The 17,365-nt window shown below is 58.9% G+C and overlaps 3 protein-coding genes across 5 annotated transcripts; 1 reads left to right on the top strand and 2 right to left on the bottom strand.

The window, feature by feature from the left end:
* The first annotated feature begins 2,219 nt into the window (after window positions 1-2,219).
* Window positions 2,220-5,134, top strand: CD63 (CD63 molecule). Its single transcript, XM_055327791.1, has 8 exons — window positions 2,220-2,298; window positions 2,719-2,794; window positions 3,576-3,764; window positions 3,956-4,030; window positions 4,133-4,228; window positions 4,338-4,478; window positions 4,701-4,784; window positions 4,956-5,134. Exons 2-8 carry the CDS (start codon window positions 2,729-2,731, stop codon window positions 5,019-5,021), a joined length of 717 nt encoding a protein of 238 aa, XP_055183766.1. The 5' UTR covers window positions 2,220-2,298; window positions 2,719-2,728; the 3' UTR covers window positions 5,022-5,134.
* Window positions 5,135-5,624: 490 nt separating this feature from the next.
* On the bottom strand, window positions 5,625-11,244 carry RDH5 (retinol dehydrogenase 5). Of its 3 annotated transcripts, none has more exons than XM_055329109.1 (5): window positions 10,611-11,244; window positions 9,687-10,032; window positions 9,207-9,465; window positions 6,898-7,061; window positions 5,625-6,636 (listed from the first exon to the last, which is right to left on the bottom strand). In XM_055329109.1, the coding sequence occupies exons 2-5, from the start codon at window positions 9,994-9,996 to the stop codon at window positions 6,413-6,415; spliced, it is 957 nt and encodes a 318-aa protein (XP_055185084.1). In that variant the 5' UTR covers window positions 9,997-10,032; window positions 10,611-11,244; the 3' UTR covers window positions 5,625-6,412. The 3 variants fall into 3 exon arrangements, with proteins under 3 accessions (XP_055185084.1, XP_055185085.1, XP_055185083.1); XM_055329110.1 differs by having other exon boundaries at window positions 9,687-10,013; XM_055329108.1 differs by having other exon boundaries at window positions 5,626-6,636; window positions 9,687-11,244.
* A 146-nt stretch (window positions 11,245-11,390) lies between these two features.
* Window positions 11,391-14,515, bottom strand: BLOC1S1 (biogenesis of lysosomal organelles complex 1 subunit 1). Its single transcript, XM_055329111.1, has 4 exons — window positions 14,393-14,515; window positions 13,916-13,988; window positions 11,808-11,940; window positions 11,391-11,578 (listed from the first exon to the last, which is right to left on the bottom strand). The coding sequence occupies exons 1-4, from the start codon at window positions 14,451-14,453 to the stop codon at window positions 11,468-11,470; spliced, it is 378 nt and encodes a 125-aa protein (XP_055185086.1). The 5' UTR covers window positions 14,454-14,515; the 3' UTR covers window positions 11,391-11,467.
* Between the last annotated feature and the right edge of the window lie 2,850 nt (window positions 14,516-17,365).

Genomic DNA, 17,365 nt, shown 5'->3' with positions numbered 1-17,365 from the left:
CCCCCTTTTTTAAAAATATTATTTATTTATCCACAACAGACACACAAGGAGAGAGAGGCAGAGACACAGGCAGAGGGAGAAGCAGGCGCCACGCAGGGAGCAGGCCTCGGGACTCGATCCCGGGACCCCGGGGTCACGCCCCAGGTTGCAGGCGGCACTAGAGACGACATTTCATTTTTTTTTAATTTTTATTTATTTATGATAGTCAGAGAGAGAGAGAGGCAGGCAGAGACATAGGCAGAGGGAGAAGCAGGCTCCATGCACTGGGAGCCCGATGTGGGATTCGATCCCGGGTCTCCAGGATCGCGCCCTGGGCCAAAGGCAGGCGCTAAACCGCTGCGCCACCCAGGGATCCCGACATTTCATTTTTAAATACTGTAGTGTGCACCTTTTAAAAAATAGAGTGATTTTCCTCTCTAATCATGCTGTCATCGTAGCTAACAAAATTATGGTTTCTCACGTCTGATTCTCAGTCCATATTCAGATTTCCTCAGTTCTTCCCCAAATGTCTTTCCCAGTTCATTTGTTGCAACAGAGATTCAGCCGAGGCCAAGCACTGCCGTGGGCTGTTCCATGTCTGAAGTTTGCCACGCTCGGCCGCGGACCTCTCCTGACCCTTGGAGCTGGCCAATCCCGCCTGCAGGGACTTTCGAAGCCCCCCTTTTTACACTGGCTCTTTCCTTGTCTCTGGAAACCAGAGCTTGTTTATTCTCTGAAGTCCCCTCAGGGACTGCCACCCACTTTCGTGGTGCAAAGGGGTTTCCTTCCCCTCTGGGGCAGACGCACCGCCCGCCGCCCCCGAGAGCGTCCACCAGCCACCGGGAGGCCACGGGTGTCACACGGGGGTCCGGTCCCCGGGCTGCGGGGCCCAGGCCGAGCCCTCTCGGTTCCCGGGCGTCGAAGCGCCTCCTCGGCTCCTCGCGGCCTGCCCGAGGGAGTGAGGAGCCAGGCCCCCAACGCGCTTGCTCACCTCGCTGCAAGCTTGTGGCCCTGGAAACGGGTTCCCAGCGCGGCCCCCATCGCTTGCCTTTTGCTCTTGCAGTTTCTTGCCTCTTGGGGTACAGAAGACTCGGGAAGCGGTTGAGTCAGGACCTAAGACCCGACGGGGTGGGACCCGGCCGCGGAGCGAGCGCGGATTCTCGGGGGCACTCCGGCCTGGGAGCCACGGCGCGCTGGAGGGGCAGCTAGGGGACAGCTGGAGGGGGCGCAGCTGGACGTGGGGCAGCTGGAGGCCGCAGCAGGAGGACACAGATGGATGGGGCACCTGGAGGGGGCAGCTGGGGGGGCAGCTGGAGGCCGCAGCTGGGGGAGCAGCTTGAGGTCGCAGCTGGAGGGGATAGCTGGAAGCCGCAGCTGGAGGGGGCAGCTGGGGAAGCAGCTGGAGGCCGCAGCTGGAGGGAGCAGCTGGGGAAGCAGCTGGAGGGGGCTGCTGGGGGAGCAGCTCGAGGGGATAGCTGGGGGGCAGCTGGAGGCCGCCCCCGGACGCCGCCCCCGCCCCTTCCCCCGCCGGGGCTGCGAGCTGCTGCCCGCGAGGCCGGGACGGGCACTTGCAGAAGGCAGAGGCCTGCCTGCGCAGCCTCCCCAGACCGCGGACGAGCCCGGCGCGCCGGGGGCACAGAGGCGTCAACCGCCCCTAGAGGGGAGCGCCGGCTCCGAGGGCCTCCTGCGGTGCTCAGCGCCCCCCCACCCCCCCGCAGCCCGGAGGCCGGGCCGGTACCCACAGGCGAGGCAGGGAGCCCGCTGCAAAGGTTGGGGGACTCCCGGGATGTGAGGCCAGGGACTTTCTGGAAGCTTTTTCCCGACCGCCCGCACCCGACGCCAGGGAGCTCGCAGCGCCCTCTGCCGGCGCGGGCGGGGGCTTCAGCCGGGCCGGAGCGGGGCCGGGGGCGGGGGCGCCTCCCGAGCACCTCCTGTCGCGCAGCCCAGCCCGGCGGCTCGCACTGTAACCCGGTCCCGGACCGCACGGAGTCGGGGGCCGCCGGTCCCGCCCTCCCAGCCCAGGGGCCCCGCGGCCCAGCCCCGCCGCCTTCCGTCGCGGGGGGGCGCCTTCCGGGCAGGGGCCACGTGGCCCTGGCGGGCGGGGGGCTCGGCCCTCCCCTCGGCGGCCGGGTGACTCAAGCCGCAGCTGTTCCCGCGTCACGAGGGAGGCCGGCGGCCCGGGCGGAAGGGGGGCCGGGGCTGGAGCCGGGGCGGGGCCGCGGCGGGCGGGCGGGGCGCAGGCGGGGGGCGCCGCTAAAGAGCCCGGGGCGGCGGCGGCGGCGGCGGCGGGAGAGCGGAGCGCAGCGTCGGGGAGCCCAGGTGAGGCCGCGGGACCGGCCTGCGTGCGGGCGGGGTCCGGGGTCCGGGGGGTCGCGGGCGGCCGCCCCCGCCGCGGCTCGGCCCGGAGCCCAGGGCCCGCCGCGCTCCCGAGCCCTCGCCACTTTGCAACTTCGCGAAGTTCCGGAGGCCCCGGCGGCGGCGGCGGCGGCGGCGACGACCGTGCGCGGGGAGCCGGGAGCGCGGGGTCGGGGGCGGGGGCCCGGGGCGGGGGCGGACTGCGGCCGGGAGGGCGCCCTGGGGCCGGGGCGGGGCGGGGCCGGGCGGGCGGGCGGCGGTCGCCGCCGCCGCTCTCCGGCCCGGGAGGAGAGGGGGCTGGGGACGTGGCCCCGACCGCGGGTTTCCGGGTGGGAGGGGCCGGGAACGGGGGCCCCGCCGCCCCTCACCGGCGCCCCCCCGCAGGCCCGCAGCCATGGCGGTGGAAGGAGGAATGAAGTGTGTCAAGTTCCTGCTCTACGTCCTGCTGCTGGCCTTCTGCGTGAGTGCGAAGGGCGCCCTGGGGCCCGGACGCGAGAGGACGAGCCGGGGGCCGCGGCGCGCCCACCGCCGCAGCTTTCGGGGACCTCCGAGGCGGTGCGGACCCAGGACGGACGGCGTGGGCGCGCCGCACCCTCCCCCTCGCCCCTTCTGGCCCTTCCTGTCCGGTGACCCAACCGCTGTGATACTGGCAGTGGGGCAACCGGCCAACGGCCGCCTGATGGCTATCGCCGCGGGGGCCCCCTCTCCCCCGCACCCCGCCTGCCCTGCCCCTCACCCCCTCGTTCCCTGCTCCCCGGGCTCCTGTCGGCTGCCGGGGGGGTGGGGAAGGCCTCTGCCCACCTCGGTTTGCTCCCGTCCTGGCCTCCCGGCCTCACACGCTGCTCTTTGTCCGGGGAGGGGCCCCACTCGTGCCTCTGCTTCTTGTCCCCTCCGCCCCCGGCCTAGTGGCCTGAGGAAGCCCGGTCACAACTGATGAGGGTAGGGCGGGCCGGGAGGCAGCGGCTGGGGCGCGCCTGGGCGCCCTAGAGGCCCGGAGGAAGTACCACTCTAGGTGAGGATATGTGCCCTGGGGTCAGAGCTTTCTGGGACCTTCTCTGTTGGCATTTGATCAAACTGTGGGGGCAGATACGGGTCGTCCTCCTTCCCTGCAATCCTTCCTGGAGGCGCGCGAATCGGTCCCCCTGGGGTGGGGCTACGCCTGCGCCTCGGCGTACCTGCTGCCCACTGCGCGGAGGCCTGATGGCTGGTGGGCCTGGCCTAACCCTGACCTGTCCTCACAGGCCTGTGCGGTGGGGCTCATCGCCGTGGGTGTAGGGGCCCAGCTGGTCCTGAGTCAGACCATTGTCCAGGGGGCCACGCCTGGCTCCCTGTTGCCCGTGGTCATCATCGCAGTGGGCGCCTTCCTCTTCCTGGTGGCCTTTGTGGGCTGCTGTGGGGCCTGCAAGGAGAACTACTGTCTTATGATCACGGTGAGCCGGGTGTGGGGCCGCTGTGGGTGCCTGGGCCTGCTGGGAGGCGCTTCTAGGGAGGGGGGGATCCAGGGGCGAAGTGAGGCAGGTGGGGGAAGAGAACCTCTCTGAGTGGGCTAGAGGCCGGCTGGGCCACAGCAGGCCACTCTCACCGGGACTCCACACCTGACCCCTGTCCGCTGTGCCCGCAGTTTGCCATCTTCCTGTCTCTTATCATGCTGGTGGAGGTGGCCGCAGCCATCGCTGGCTATGTGTTTAGAGACAAGGTAAGCGGGGAGGAAGCGGAGGGCCCTGCCTCACAGGGTTGGCTGCTCTGGGACGCGCGTGCCCTAAAGTCTGACCCCCATGATGCTCTTTACTGCTCCCAGGTGATGTCAGAGTTTAATAAGGACTTCCGGGAGCAGATGAAGAATTATCAGAAAAACAACCACACGGCTTCGATCCTGGACAGGATGCAGGAGGATGTGAGTGAGCTTGCTGGGAGCGGCTAGCGGGGAGGAAGAGTCTCATCTCCGTGTCGAAGGCGGAGGTTCAGGTAACAAGCCCCTGCCCTGTATTTCTCTCATCCTGCAGTTTAAGTGCTGCGGGGCCACTAACTACACAGACTGGCAGACCGTCTCTCTCATGCCCAAGGGCCAGGTCCCTGACTCCTGCTGCATCAATGTCACGAAGGACTGTGGGATTTCTTTCAATGTGAAGAATATCTACTCTGAGGTGGGGAAGCAGCTGAGATAGCAGGGGACTGGGAAAATGTTTCTAGGGTTGAGAGGGCCCAGGGATGGAGGTGGAGAGGGTTGGGGCCCTGGGATGCGGAGGGCATCTGGGAACACTAGCAGTGGGGTGAACGGTGCAGAGCGGGGGAGAGCCAGATGGAGCAGAGGAGGTGGGTGGGAAGTTTCTGACTCTGTTCTCGCTTGTGTGCCCACCGCCCTTCAGGGCTGCGTGGAGAAGATTGGGGGCTGGCTGAGAAGCAATGTGCTGGTGGTGGCTGCAGCAGCCCTGGGCATTGCCTTCGTGGAGGTGAGAGGCCCCCTTGGGACTCATTCTGGGGCATCTGGGCAATTGGGGCAGTGGGAGGAGGGTGCTGGGGAAGTCCTGGCCTGGGGCCCCTGTGGCCCCTGGTTGTGTTTGGGGTCTCCTGAGTGGGCCTGGGATACTTTGCCTTTCTGACTCCTCTGTCTTTGCTTTTAGGTACTGGGAATTGTCTTCGCCTGCTGCCTTGTGAAGAGTATCCGAAGCGGCTATGAAGTCATGTAGGGGTCTGGTCTCTTCAGCCCCTTCATCTAAGGGAGTGGGATAGTACACTCCAGGTTTTTCAATTAAACGGATTATTTTTTCAGACTGAAAAAATAGTCTCAGTTTGTCTCGAAGAGTGATACTTTATCCTTTCCTGTTCACCCGTATTTGTTCTCTGGGACCTTGTTCTATATGCACCTTGGGAAAGAAAGGCTTATTTTTTTTTTTTTTTTGGGGGGGTGCTGTTTAGGAAAGGTGGATTTCGCTAAAGGCATTGGTGGGCTGGCAGTCAAAGTGGGGACCTGGAGGAGGCTGGCCCAGTACCCTCCCTGTCTCGTAGGCATGTGCCGCAACGTGCAGGAAGCCACCTGCTGCAAAAGTCAAAGGGATTCCCCCCAGAGGTGCTACCTGGGAGAGGTGAGCCCAAACCTACATCTCTCCCCTCCTATTCTGGCCATCTCTGAGGGCCTAGCAACTCTCTCCAACAAAGGGGGCCTGGCTCCTTTGTGGGTGGTGAGAAGTTGTGTCCATCCTTCTTAGAGGACAATGTAGGGGCTCCTGGGTGGCTCAATCAGTTGGGTGTCCGACTTTTTTTTTTTAAGATTGTATGTATTTATTTATGAGAGACACACAGAGACAGAAGGGCAGAGAGAGAAAGAAGCAGGCTCCATGTGGGGAGCCTGATGCGGGACTCCAGGATTAGACCCTGGGCCAAAGGCAGGTGCTAAACGGCTGAGCCACCCAGGGATCCCCTGAGCTTCCAACTCTTAACTTTGACTCAGGTCAGGATCTCAGGGTTATCTGACTGAGCCCCATGTTGGGCTCCTCACTCAGTGGGGAGTCGGCTTGAGTTTTCTCTCCCTCTGCCCATCCCCTGCTCCTTGGACTCCCTCTCAAATCTTAAAAAACAAACAAACAAACAAAAAAAAAACACAAGGATAATTTAAGTGGGTATTGCCTTTTGTTTTTCCCCCATGGAAACCACCCAGCCTTGCCCTGACCCCACTTTACCACCTTCCCTCCCTCCCAAGAAAAACAGGTAAGGCCACCGGCACTCCCAACAGTGAACTGAAAGGAAGTGAAACGTCCACCAGTGCCCTCTGATGGCCATTCTTCCAGGTGTAGCTACAAAGAGCGCCTGCAGACAGGCGGTCAGAGGGGAGGGGAGGGCAGATGCTCAGTGGTTGCTGGTTGTTTTGCACGTACTAAACGGGCCAGAGACCCTGGGCAGGAAGTCAGCCTAAGGGATAGCTCTCAAATGGGGCCAGTCTCTCACCAGGCAACTTCATTTCTGTCCACCTACGGTGTTTTCTTTTTTTAACAATACACATTTATTGAGTGCTTATTTTGTGCGGGCCACCAGGCAGTACCAGGGTGGGGACAGAAAACAATCTCTTGCTGGACAGCTGGATTCAGTAGACTGCCTGGGCAGGCTTGGGAAGGACCCAGGTGAGCACAACATCCACCAGGCTGGCTGGCAGGTAGGAGGCTGGCAGCCAGAGCAGCTTGGCATCCCAGCCTGGGCTGTACCGGGTTCTGGGGTAACGAGCAGTCAGGGCATGTTCCAGGCACCTGCTCACCTTGGTCAGGTCTGGGTCACAGATCAGGCTCATGATGTGCTGCTGCACTTGCAAGTCTACATCCCAGGAGGTAGTTGTAATCAGTGTCCCTGCCCATTCCAGCCCATCTCAGGCCCCACCTTCTGGGTCCTGGAGCTGGTCCCCAGCAGTGAGAGGGATCCTTAGTCCCTCCCCAGTGTGGTAGGCAGGCAGGTTTCATAGTCTGAGTGTTCGGTGGCATCCCATCGACCCCCACCTTCTCCCAGCAGGCTGGTGTAGGAGGGCCTTTCTGACATTCTCCTTTCCCTTCATATACCCGTGTGGGCCCCGATACTCACACTTGGGAAGAAAGGCCTCCCCATAGTGGGCCTGTGTGCTGGGAGGTAGCCGTGCCCAGCACTCCTGCAGCGAGTTCTCCAAATGCTCCAGGTTTGTCACAGGGGTTCGGAAGAAGCCAGGCTCCACGATGGAGACTTGGACCCCAAAATGAGCCACATCCCGCCTGGATGGGGAAAGAGGAAGGTTTCTGGGTTCTTGCCCTTATAGGAAAGGGACATGAGGCTGGAGGCTAAGATGGGAAAGCTATCACAGGCCAGGGACAGGGGTCCTGAAGGTGAAGGGGATCCTTGCTGTCCTCGGAGGGGGGGCAAGTGACCAGTTATTTTTGAGTTTTTTTTTTTCTTTCTTCATACTCTATGATCTAGAACAGAGATCAGTACCCTTCTTAAAGGGCCAGACAGTAAATATTTTTGGCAATGCAGGCCTAAAAATTAGTAACGGGTAGGTACTTACATAACCATTTACAATGTAACCATTTAAAATGTAAACACCAGGTGCACCTGGGTGGCTCAGTACGCTGGGCATCCAACTCTTGACTTTGGCTTGGGTCGTGATCTCGGGGTCAAGGGATGGAGCCTTACATGGACTTTCCTTGAGATTCTCTCTCCTCCCTCTGCCCCTCCCCCCATGCGCACCCAGGCACATGCGGTCTCTCAAATAATCCTTAAAAAAAAAATGTGGGGGGATCCCTGGGTGGCGCAGCGGTTTGGCCCCTGCCTTTGGCCCAGGGTGCGATCCTGGAGACCCGGGATCGAATCCCACGTCGGGCTCCCGGTGCATGGAGCCTGCTTCTGTCTCTGCCTCTCTCTCTCTCTCTCTCTGTGACTATCATAAATACATAAAAATTAAAAAAAAAAATGTGGGCAGCCCGGGTGGCTCAGTGGTTTAGTGCTGCCTTCAGCTCAGGGTGTGATCCTGGAGACCCGGGATCGAGTCCCACATCGGGCTCCCTGTAGGGAGCCTGCCTCTCCCTCTGTGTCTCCGCCTCTCTCTGTGTCTCTCAAGAATAAATAAATAAAAAAAAATGTAAACACCATTAGCTGGTAGGTGACTGGCCAGATTTGGCCTGAGAACCGGTTTGCCAACTCCTGACCTAGAACCCCATTCCCTAGTCCTAGAACACAGGGTTGAGTCCTGAGTGCTCAACAGGAAGGGTGTAGACTGGTATTTGCTGGGGAGCCTGCAGAGACACATTCAACCCCCCTGACATGGATACAGAAATCCAAGTATGAAGCATGTGTTCATGATGTTGATAGTTAAAAGACCAAGGGATAGGGACAAAAGCACATGACTGAAATTCTTTGTTGAGTGATGGGGATGAAGGCAGGTTTCCTACAGAAGATGGGGTGGCTGGGGGGTACTTGCACTGTTCAAAATTCAGGCCCTGCTCCCATGTGTTACTTGCTAAGAGTCTTTTGTGCTCATGGGACTTTGAACATTATTGTTTAAAGATGAAGGACAGGGGCACCTGGGTGGCTCAGCAGTTGAGCGTGGAGTCCCAGGACCGAGTCCTGCATCGTGCTCCATGTGGAGCACCTGCTTCTCCCTCTGCCTGTGTCCCTGCCTCTTTCTCTGTCTCTCATGAATAAACAAAATCTTAAAAAAAAAAAAAAGAAAAAAAAAAAAAAGATGAACGGCAGGAGAACATAAAGATGAGGGGCAAACAGACCTGGGAGTAAGTCCCAGCACTTCCACCAACTAGTTGTGTGGTCTTGGGTAAGTTACGTTACTCTGAGGATATTAATGCCTATCCCTTAGAGGGCTGCTGGGAGAAATAAATGAGAAAAATGTTCTGTAAAGGTACTAGTTCATCACAAAAAACAGTTATTAATAACACTAGGGGCACCTGGGTGGCTCAGTTGCTTAAGCATCTGGCTTTGGCTCAGGTCATGATCACAGGGTCCTGGGATCCAGCCCCGGATCAGGCCTCCTGCTCAGCGGGGAGTCCACTTCTCCCTCTCCCTCTGCACCCGCTCCCCTGCTCCCCCACCCTCTCTCTCTCTCAAAAAAAATTACTAATAATGATAGCAGGGCTTCTTGGGGCATCTTCTATGTGCCGGGCTCTGTGGGGGCCTTACAGGTACTTCATGTCACTCCCAGCACCCATGAAGCAAGTCTCCTCATCCAGATTTAGCAGATGGGGAATAAACTGGGGTAAAGAGAAGTAACCTATCAAGGTCGCAAAGCTCCCATGAGAGGAGGCTGGGGTTGAACCCATGAAGTTGAGCCCTACGCTGTCTCCTCCTCAGCATCCCACTACGCTGTTTCATCATCTCTGCAGGGCTGCCCAGGGCTCTGCACCCCTCACCTGAGGCTATCAGAGAAGGCCTCCAGGCCAAACTTGGAGACACAGTAGCCACCACCATTGGCTGCCAGGCGGCCCAGGACACTGCTGATGTTGACCACTCGGCCCCGGGCCTGCTGTAGGAGGGGCAGCAGGGCAAGGGTGACCCTGATGGGACCCAGTGTATTCACTTTAAGCACCCGATGGAAATCATCCTCTGTGAGCCACGGGGTGGGCCCAATGATCCCTGCCACACCAGCGTTATTCACCAGACCAAAAAGCCCTGTGGAGAGAGGAGACACATACCATAGGGTGGGTAAGACATTCTGGCAGAGAGAGAGAGGCGCAGAGGGAGAAAGCAGCAGGCTCCATGCGGGGAAAACTCTAGTTTTCTGATGCTCTGTGTCTGGATCGTGTTCCTTCCCCACCCACGCCCTCCAGGTTCCCATTGCCCCGTGACCGAGCACCCTGCACCACAGTCCTGGGGCCCCGCCCACTACTCACCTGCTTCCCCGACATGTGTTTCCACCCACTTGGCTGCCCGCTGGACACTTTGGGGCTCAGTGACATCAAGCAGGGTGGTGTGGAGGCGGGAGGAGGCCACCTGCTGTAGGTCCTCTGCCCCCGCGGGGGTCAGGCAGCTGGCCAGGACTCGGAAGCCTCTCTGGTCCAGTCTCAGTGCCAGAAGCCGCCCGAAGCCCGAGTCACAGCCGGTGATGAAGACGAAAGCATCGCTGGCAGGCAGGCTCTGCTGGTCCCTGAGCCACCACAGCACTGCCCAGAGCAAGACTCCCAGCAGCAGAGGCAGCCACATGGCAGAGCCCGAGTGACCTGCAGGTGGCAGCCGAGGCTGGGCAGGAAGACTTGTGTAGTTCATGCTGGCTCTTAACTCCTTGCCCCTAACAGCCTCCCCAGCTGGAGGTATGATCTGAGCAGACTGAGAAATTACCTGCCTGGTAGGTAACCGGCAAACGATGTCTCACCTAAGCAAAGCTCAGCTCTAGGCAGACCCCGAGTGTGTGGCGACCTTAACTAAAGCCAGAGTCACCAAGGCCTGTGTGCAGACGTGCTGCACAGGAGCAGAGGAACCTGGTTTGCTGTCTCCCCTCCCTGGTAAGCCAGAGGCATCTAGACTCTAAATGTAAACCGGGCCTTCTCTTTGGAAACACGTACAGGGCAAAGAGCCCTGCACCTTAGTCCTGTTGGCTCCAAACTTACTGCGTGATGCTGAGTATCTCACTGCATGTCTCAACCTGTTTTCTATTCTAGCGGCGGGGCTGACACCCACCATGGCCCCCCTAGGAGCTGTGCAGGGTCAAGGGGAGAGCGTGTGAGGAAGCACATGAAGAGCTTACGGCTTTGAATTATCAATCGGTGTGATCCCAGGAGAGCCCCCTCAGAGCCCCCGGCTCCCAGTGTCCTGCTTACCTCCCGAGGAGAGCTAGCAGGCAGGATGGTGCCTGAAGCTTCTTCTTTTGCTTCGTTGACAGACTTTGCTCCCAGTCTTTCCGGGCTTCCACGCTAGCTACAGCTAATGCCAAAGTCCACAGCGGGTGGCCTGGGTCCCAGAAGTATTAAGTGTATGTGTGGGGGGGGGGGCCTGGGAGGAGGAGCCAGGGAAGCTGGAGCCTGGCAGCTGAAGCCCAGGCTTGGTGCAGGCCAGGCGTGCCCAGGCCCCCTTCCTGGCTGTCTCTTCTAGTCGGGTGCCCGACTGCTTCTGTCATGGACTACCAGGAGGAGGGATACGTCAAGGACGATGGGTGCCCCCTCTGTTGGTGACCTTGGCCCAGTCACTCCTCCTTCCAAGCCCCAAAGTGCCCCCATGCCCAAGAATTAACCTCCAACCTGGTCCGGACTCATGACACTGCTTAGGACCAGGCCGGGAGAGGGCACGAGCACGTGGAGCGGCAGAGAGCCAGAGCCAGGACCACGCCTGCCTCCTGTCATGTTTCTGCTCTGCAGGAAACTGAAGTCCTGAGTTAGGAAGCTTGGGGCAGGGCCCACTGACCTTCTCTGGGGAGGTGTGGGAAACTTCCACCCTCTGCCTACCCAGCATGCACCTGCCCCAGGCCGGAAGAGAAAAAGGGGTGCAAGCTAGTTTCACCCTTTACCCAAAAGGTAACTGTCACTTGGGTAAACAGTCTTCGAATCTTCCACTCCTGCCTACCCTGTTGGTCTAGCAGAGCTTTGAAACACACCACAAAGAAATGGGGGCTTGTGTTTTATTCTTGGCCTATCAGCTTCCCCCAGGTAGGAGGGACGGGGTGGGGGGAAGGGAAGAGGGGCTAGGAGGGGGCGGACTGTAGCTGCCCTTTGTACACATATTCCAGTGCGGTGGCAATGGTGCGCATGTCCAGCTCGATGCTCCGAGCCCAGTTCTCCACATCCCCGATTTCCTGGGAAGGGGAAGAGGTAGGAGGCTGGGAATCAGGGTGGGTAGAGTGAGGTTCTAAGGAGGCAGATCTGTCCCCTAGAAAGGGCTTTGCCTGAACCCACCAACTACTTTTATCTCTCTAGCTCCTCTGACACAGATAGCATTTCTGGGAACCATCCCCAGTTCCTTTTTAACCTGAGGCCTGAGCTGACTTGACTGGAAGCAGGGGCCCAGGATGGAGCATGGCCCACCTTGAGTGCCTGATTGAAGTTCTCCACCATCCCGATCCACTGGCCTGTCTGCTTGGCAAACTGGGCGGCCTGGACCTGTAGGGTCTTCACCTCATGGTCCAGCTTTCTCTGGTTCATGTAGGCCTGGGCCACACTAGATGTTGGAAGAGGGAGGAGATCAACTCACCAGCTGGTGGGGAGTGGTCTCCAGGACTAATATTCCACTGCAAGGGTGGGAGGGCAGCCAGAAGCCTGGATGGGGAGAACCTCATGATTTTGGCCATTCTTGGGGGTGATGCAAATGACTGCTGTACATGCAAATGAACCAGCTTCTTCCTCCCACTCCCAGGATTCCCAGGAGAGCCTCGCTGGGAACTGACCGAAAACTTACCATCTCCTACCCCCCAAAGGAACTCTTACAGCTGGGTGAGAGAAGGGAGGATAAACCTGGTGGAAATATCCCTGGGGAAGAAGCTGGGAGGGTAGAGGGGGCACAGAGAAGCTGGGGAAATCCAGCAGCAGGGCCACATCTGGCAGTGCTCGGAAGCCTAGGGATCTGTGCAAGAGGTTGGGAAGGGAAATTGGGCCTCTCCCTGAATCTGGGGTGGGATGGGAGAGCACTCCCCTCCCCAGGAACTCAGGGTCAAGAGAAGATATCCCAAGGGCTGCTTCTTGGCTCTCTCAGACTCTCTCAGTGCTTTTTTCGCCCACACAGATGAGCGAACACACACACACACTCTCTCTCTTCCTTCTATTCTAGGCAGTTTTTTTTTTTTCTCCTCAATCAAGGTAGGGTGCAGTTACCATTATTGCCATGAGGCTGCTATCCCCGGAGCCCTGCCCCGTCCCCCTTCCCCCAATCTCCTCATCCCACAACTATTGCCTCATTGGTTGGTGGGTCTTTCACTCCCCATCCTAAAGCTCTAGGTCATCTGGGGGACTCCACATCCGGTGCCCACCCACCCCCACCCTGGAATCTGTGGGGGTTGGCGTGGGTGAAGAGAATGGGAAGGACACCTGACAGGGGCCAAGATAGACTGAGCCTTTGTTTTCCTTTCCAGGGAATGAGAGGACTCGTGGGCAGCAACACAAAACCCTTTCTAATCTGGCTTTGGCTTAGCTGTCCTCTAAGCTGAGAGGGGTGGCTGGCCCCTAGCAAAGGAAGAGCAGAGGGAGAGGTCTGGGCCAGTCTCACAGCAGAGCCCAGGAGGCGCCCATGTGGGAGGGAGGAAAACGGGGCAGACCCCGTCCTTCCTTCTTGGGAGATAGCAGGGGGTACCGTAGGAGCTGAAACAGTAGTAGCAAGGGGCTCCTAATGCTTTAAGAGATTCCTCCGGGAGTTCCTAAAATCCTAGTTTTCCTGTGGACCTCCCTCTTTCACACCGAGTAATGAATAATGCAAGAAGTCTGGAGGGGAGGGAGATCAGAGGCCCCAACCACAGCCTTCTTGTCCCCTAATCATCCCCAGAGGTGAGTAATGAAGAGAACAGTGCCTGCATGGCTCACTTGGGTGACTCAGTTTCTGGATGCACAACCAAGCCATTCTGCTTGATCTGGGGTGGAAGGCATCGTGCCGCCCCTTTCCTTCCCATCACCATCTATCTCAGCCCTCTTCTGGGTCCCTCAGGGTCAAGAGACAATAGTCTTTGCTCGTTCCCAGGTCTTCTGCTGTTACTGGCATTGGCACATAGGACTGGGGAGGGGGGGGCCTCGGGAGCCCCGGAAGGAACGGAGCAGACAGCTTGGCTGTGCCATAGCTCCTGGCGTCGGTTCTGCCCTCACCCTCGCCAGCTGTGCCATCTCTCTCCTGCCAGCTGCTCCCTGGGCCTGCCAGAGGGTGGGAGGTGAAGGAGAAGGTGGCAAGTTCTGGTGCAGGAGGGAGAGTGCCCTCCTGCCGACGTGACAGCTGGACTGGGAGGGGGGCAGATGGCATGAGATTGTGAGCACCAGGGAGGTCCCTGTGGGGAGGGGCAAGCTGGCTGCTTCTCCAGCCGCTGCGGCTGCTCTGGTGCTTGGACCTGAGGGGTCAGGGCGGCCTCAAGCTCTTCCCGTACAGCCGGCGAGGGTGGGAGGGAGGGCGGGGCGGGGACGGCCAGGCCGCGGCGCCCGGCTCGCAGGGGCGGTCGTACCCCACATTGAGGTGATCCACCAGCGCTTCCGTGAGGCAGGTCGCTGCGGCGATGGCCTCCCGCCTCCTCTTCTCTGGCAGCGGGGAAAGGGTTCGAGGGGAGACTCGGTTGCCGGAAGGGCGGCGCCGGCTCGGCCCGGGTCGGCTCGCGGCCGTCCGGGGGCGGGGGAGGGGCGGTGCCCGGGGGAGGCGCGGCCGCGGCGCCCAGGGGTGGCAGCCCCCCGCCCCCCCGCGGCCTCGCAGCCCGGCCGGGTCCCGCCCGCACTCCCGCGGCCCCGGGCCGACGGCCCCTCCGTCACCGGCGTCCTCCCCGCGCTCGGGCCGGGGCTCCGGGGCCGTTCCCGCGGGCGCACGACGCGTCGTCCGCCGACAGCGCCCCCACCCGCCCGCGGCGCCCGGGCCCGGCCGCTACTCGAGGCCCAGGCTCCGCGCCGAGGCCAGGCCGCGGGGACAGGAGGGCGGGCGGCCGGCGGCTCACCCTGCAGCTCCTTGCGTTCGCTCTGCTTGGCCTGGTGCTCCCTCAGCAGGCGCGACAGCATGGCGGCGGCGGCGGCGCGGCGGCGCGGCGGCGGTCACGTGGCCGCACCGTCACGTGAGGCCCGGGGGCGGGGCGGCGGCTCCCGGCGGCGGAGCGGGCGGGGCTGCGCTCGGCTGGCTGTCGGGGGCGCGGCTGGCGGAGCGTCGGAGAAGTCGCTCTCGGGGCTCCTGGCGGCCTCCTGGCGGCCTCCTGGCGGCCTCGCGGGCCGAGTGTGCGGGGTCTGATCCCAGCTCTGTCCTTTTGTGGTCAGGGAATGCGAGCCCTTTCGGTCTTACCAGAAGAGTAAGTGCTGCTGTCACAGTAAAAGGTAAAGCATGTAACACGTCCCCGAACTAAAGACAGATGATGCCAGGACTAACTCCAACAAGCAACAATTACAAACCTCCCCAACGCATCCTTGCCGTTGCCGCAGCCTCTCGGTGCACCGCGCGCCAACGTGCCGAGACTCCGGGCAGGTGCTCTGCATTTTGGTTTTCTCCCTAGTAGAATAAGGGGATTGACTTAAATCAGTAGTTCTCAGCCCTGGCTAACCATTAGAACTACCTGGGGGTGTTTTTAAAAATGCCCCAGTAACTAGATCTCTAAGGAGCGGGGCCCAAGTATTTTTAAAAAGTTGTCCAGCTAATTCTAGCAAGCATCTCACGTTGAGAATCCCTGGGCTAAACCATGTCTAAGGCTGTTTTCAACTTTGGCATTCTCTCATTTTCGGTTGAAATCACTATGGGATTCGGTTACATAGTAGAAAAGTGGCTTCGTGACACTTACAGGTGAAGAGAAGTGGGTGCTGATTTAGAATACACCATTCTTGAATTTTTCTGACAAAGAGCTGAAAATTACTGATTGATTGACTCATTCACCCATTTGCAGAGTAGCACCTTAAATCCCGGGAGGTGTGTAACCGCGAAAAGATCAGTGAATGAAAGGGTTAAATGGTAGCATAAAGCAGAACATTAAATGCCACCAAGATAAGAATTCTGAATAAAAATGTTGGATACTGCATACGTATGTGTTTATGCTTAAACGTGTACTATAATTTATTTTCCAAATATTTCCTGAGTACTCACCATGGGTCCCCTTACATGTATTAACTCATTTAATCCCCAGAACTGTTGTCCTCAACTTTCAGATGAAGAATCTGAGGTACAGAACAGTTAAGTAGCAGAGCTGGTAAGTGGTAGAGCTGGGATACAAATCCAGGCTATTTGACTCCAGAGCCTGAGTGTAACCACTTTATCTGCTGCATAAGCACGGGCAAGACCCCGGGAGGGGAGGCTCTGTCTCTTGTCACTGTGCCCTTCTAGCCTGTGGGCACAGCTGAAGGGAATCCTGGCAGGGGAGGAGTGTTTGGGAAGAGGCTCCCTCCAGTGAGGGGCTGATCAATAGAAGGGGGAAGAGTGAGAGCATCACCAGGCAGCCTAGTCCAGTCCTCCCCCCAACCTCCGCTTGGCTCCAGCTTCCAACTGCAGTGAGCAAGCAAAATAGAAGCTTACTGGAAGGTGCTCAGTGCCTCACTCCCATATCTGTGGGGCCTGGGAGGAAAGAACCGGGGTTGGAGGGGGTTACTAGGGAATGTGAAACAGAGGGCAGGGGCTAATGAGGGGGGTTGGTGTTGGGGGTTTCAGGGGTGAGTTTGTGAATGTTAAGATTAGGCTGACTCAGGGAGGGTGCCAGCCCATCCTGTGTTACCCTCACCCCCCTGGCACAACGGCTTGATGTTTTCATGATCAGTAGAGAGACTGCCAGGACTCTGCAGACATCAGCTCCGCCCCCTCTCCGCACACTGGCTGTTCCTTTGCCCTAGCTAGAGCTGGGCAGAGGACAGGGGAACCTGAATCTGGGGACCCCCCTCCCGATCTCTCCAGGGTCCTCCTCCGGGTGCTCTTTATCTAGGCGTTTGCTGTGCTCACTGTGTAATTTCAGTTTCTGCTGAGTTGAAGCTCAGCTCCCCACCCGACTTTGGTTGAGATGGACACAAGCTTCATGGATCTCTGAAGAATGACTCTTGACATTTGAAATCTTTCTGCCCACATCTCCTTACACATTCCCACCCAGATTATTTTTTCTTAGAATGAATGAATGCAACTCCACGTTCCCCACCTCGCCCCTCCTCCCCATTTCCTTATTCTTTTGGGTTTCTTTCTGAGTTAGCTTTAGTTAATAAGCCCTGGGCCAAATATTAGGGCCAGAAGCTGCTGAGTCGTTAAGGGTTGGGTGAGGACTGAAGGAGAACATGGAGAGAGTGGAGAAGGCTTCTCACACTGGGAAGTCTGGCTGGGTTTCAAGAGGGGGGTGCTGTTGGTGGTGTGGCCAAGTTCCAAATGTTGGCCTGAAGCCAGTGCTCAAAGAAAAGGGGCCCTCAAGACAGTCTAAATGGCTCCCTGTGGGAAGTGACCTCCCAGTCCTTCTCCACAAAATGCATGGGTTTCCCTTGGATCCTCAAAGATGAGAGCAGTCAAGTCATTTCCCCAGCGTCTGCTCTCAATCAGATTTATATTTTTTCTCTCCCAGCCACTCCCAGAGTTCAAGCTTTGGCTACAGCCAGAATTCAGAGGCAGGCAGAAGGATTCCAGTGCTGGAGGGGTGGGTGGGGTGAGAAAGTCCTCATGTTGTGTGTGTTGGGGAGGAAGAGGCTGACCCTGGGACATAAGCTCCACGGCTCTGCTGCCAGATGAGGTGGAAGGAGAAGTTAACCCTGCAGTGTGTTCTGGAAGTGTTTGCTTGTAAGCTAGAGGCAGCAGCTGGAAAATGTGTAATCCAGGGAAACTGAAGAACAGGGAACACAGATGGAGGCAAAGAAAGCTGTTAGAGGGGGAAAGGGCTAGAGAAAGCCTCAGCTTCCACTCAGATAGGCCCGAAGCCTTTGCTGGACCTGGACATTAATCAGTTTTTTAAATTATTTTGAAATAGCTATAG

This window comes from Nyctereutes procyonoides, unplaced genomic scaffold (assembly GCF_905146905.1).
Source record: "Nyctereutes procyonoides isolate TBG_1078 unplaced genomic scaffold, NYPRO_anot_genome, whole genome shotgun sequence".
NCBI classification, from domain to species: domain Eukaryota; kingdom Metazoa; phylum Chordata; class Mammalia; order Carnivora; family Canidae; genus Nyctereutes; species Nyctereutes procyonoides.
Note: the sequence above shows the minus strand (reverse complement) of the source record. Positions and strands in the feature narration are given on the sequence as shown.

Bases quoted from the DNA above. Each gene is read 5' to 3' on its own strand.
- CD63 (XM_055327791.1), top strand. From the start codon at position 2,729: ATGGCGGTGGAAGGAGGAATGAAGTGTGTCAAGTTCCTGCTCTACGTC. The intron at 3,765-3,955 runs GTGAGCCGGGTG...CTGTGCCCGCAG, and splicing joins ACTACTGTCTTATGATCACG to TTTGCCATCTTCCTGTCTCT. The intron at 4,031-4,132 runs GTAAGCGGGGAG...TACTGCTCCCAG, and splicing joins GCTATGTGTTTAGAGACAAG to GTGATGTCAGAGTTTAATAA.
- RDH5 (XM_055329108.1), bottom strand. From the start codon at position 10,059: ATGAACTACACAAGTCTTCCTGCCCAGCCTCGGCTGCCACCTGCAGGT. The intron at 7,062-9,206 runs GTGAGGGGTGCA...TTCCCCATCCAG, and splicing joins GCCTTCTCTGATAGCCTCAG to GCGGGATGTGGCTCATTTTG. The intron at 6,637-6,897 runs GTGAGTATCGGG...CCTGGGATGTAG, and splicing joins GGAGGCCTTTCTTCCCAAGT to ACTTGCAAGTGCAGCAGCAC.
- BLOC1S1 (XM_055329111.1), bottom strand. From the start codon at position 14,453: ATGCTGTCGCGCCTGCTGAGGGAGCACCAGGCCAAGCAGAGCGAACGC. The intron at 11,941-13,915 runs GTACGACCGCCC...TCCAACATCTAG, and splicing joins GTGGATCACCTCAATGTGGG to TGTGGCCCAGGCCTACATGA. The intron at 11,579-11,807 runs GTGGGCCATGCT...TCCCCTTCCCAG, and splicing joins ACTTCAATCAGGCACTCAAG to GAAATCGGGGATGTGGAGAA.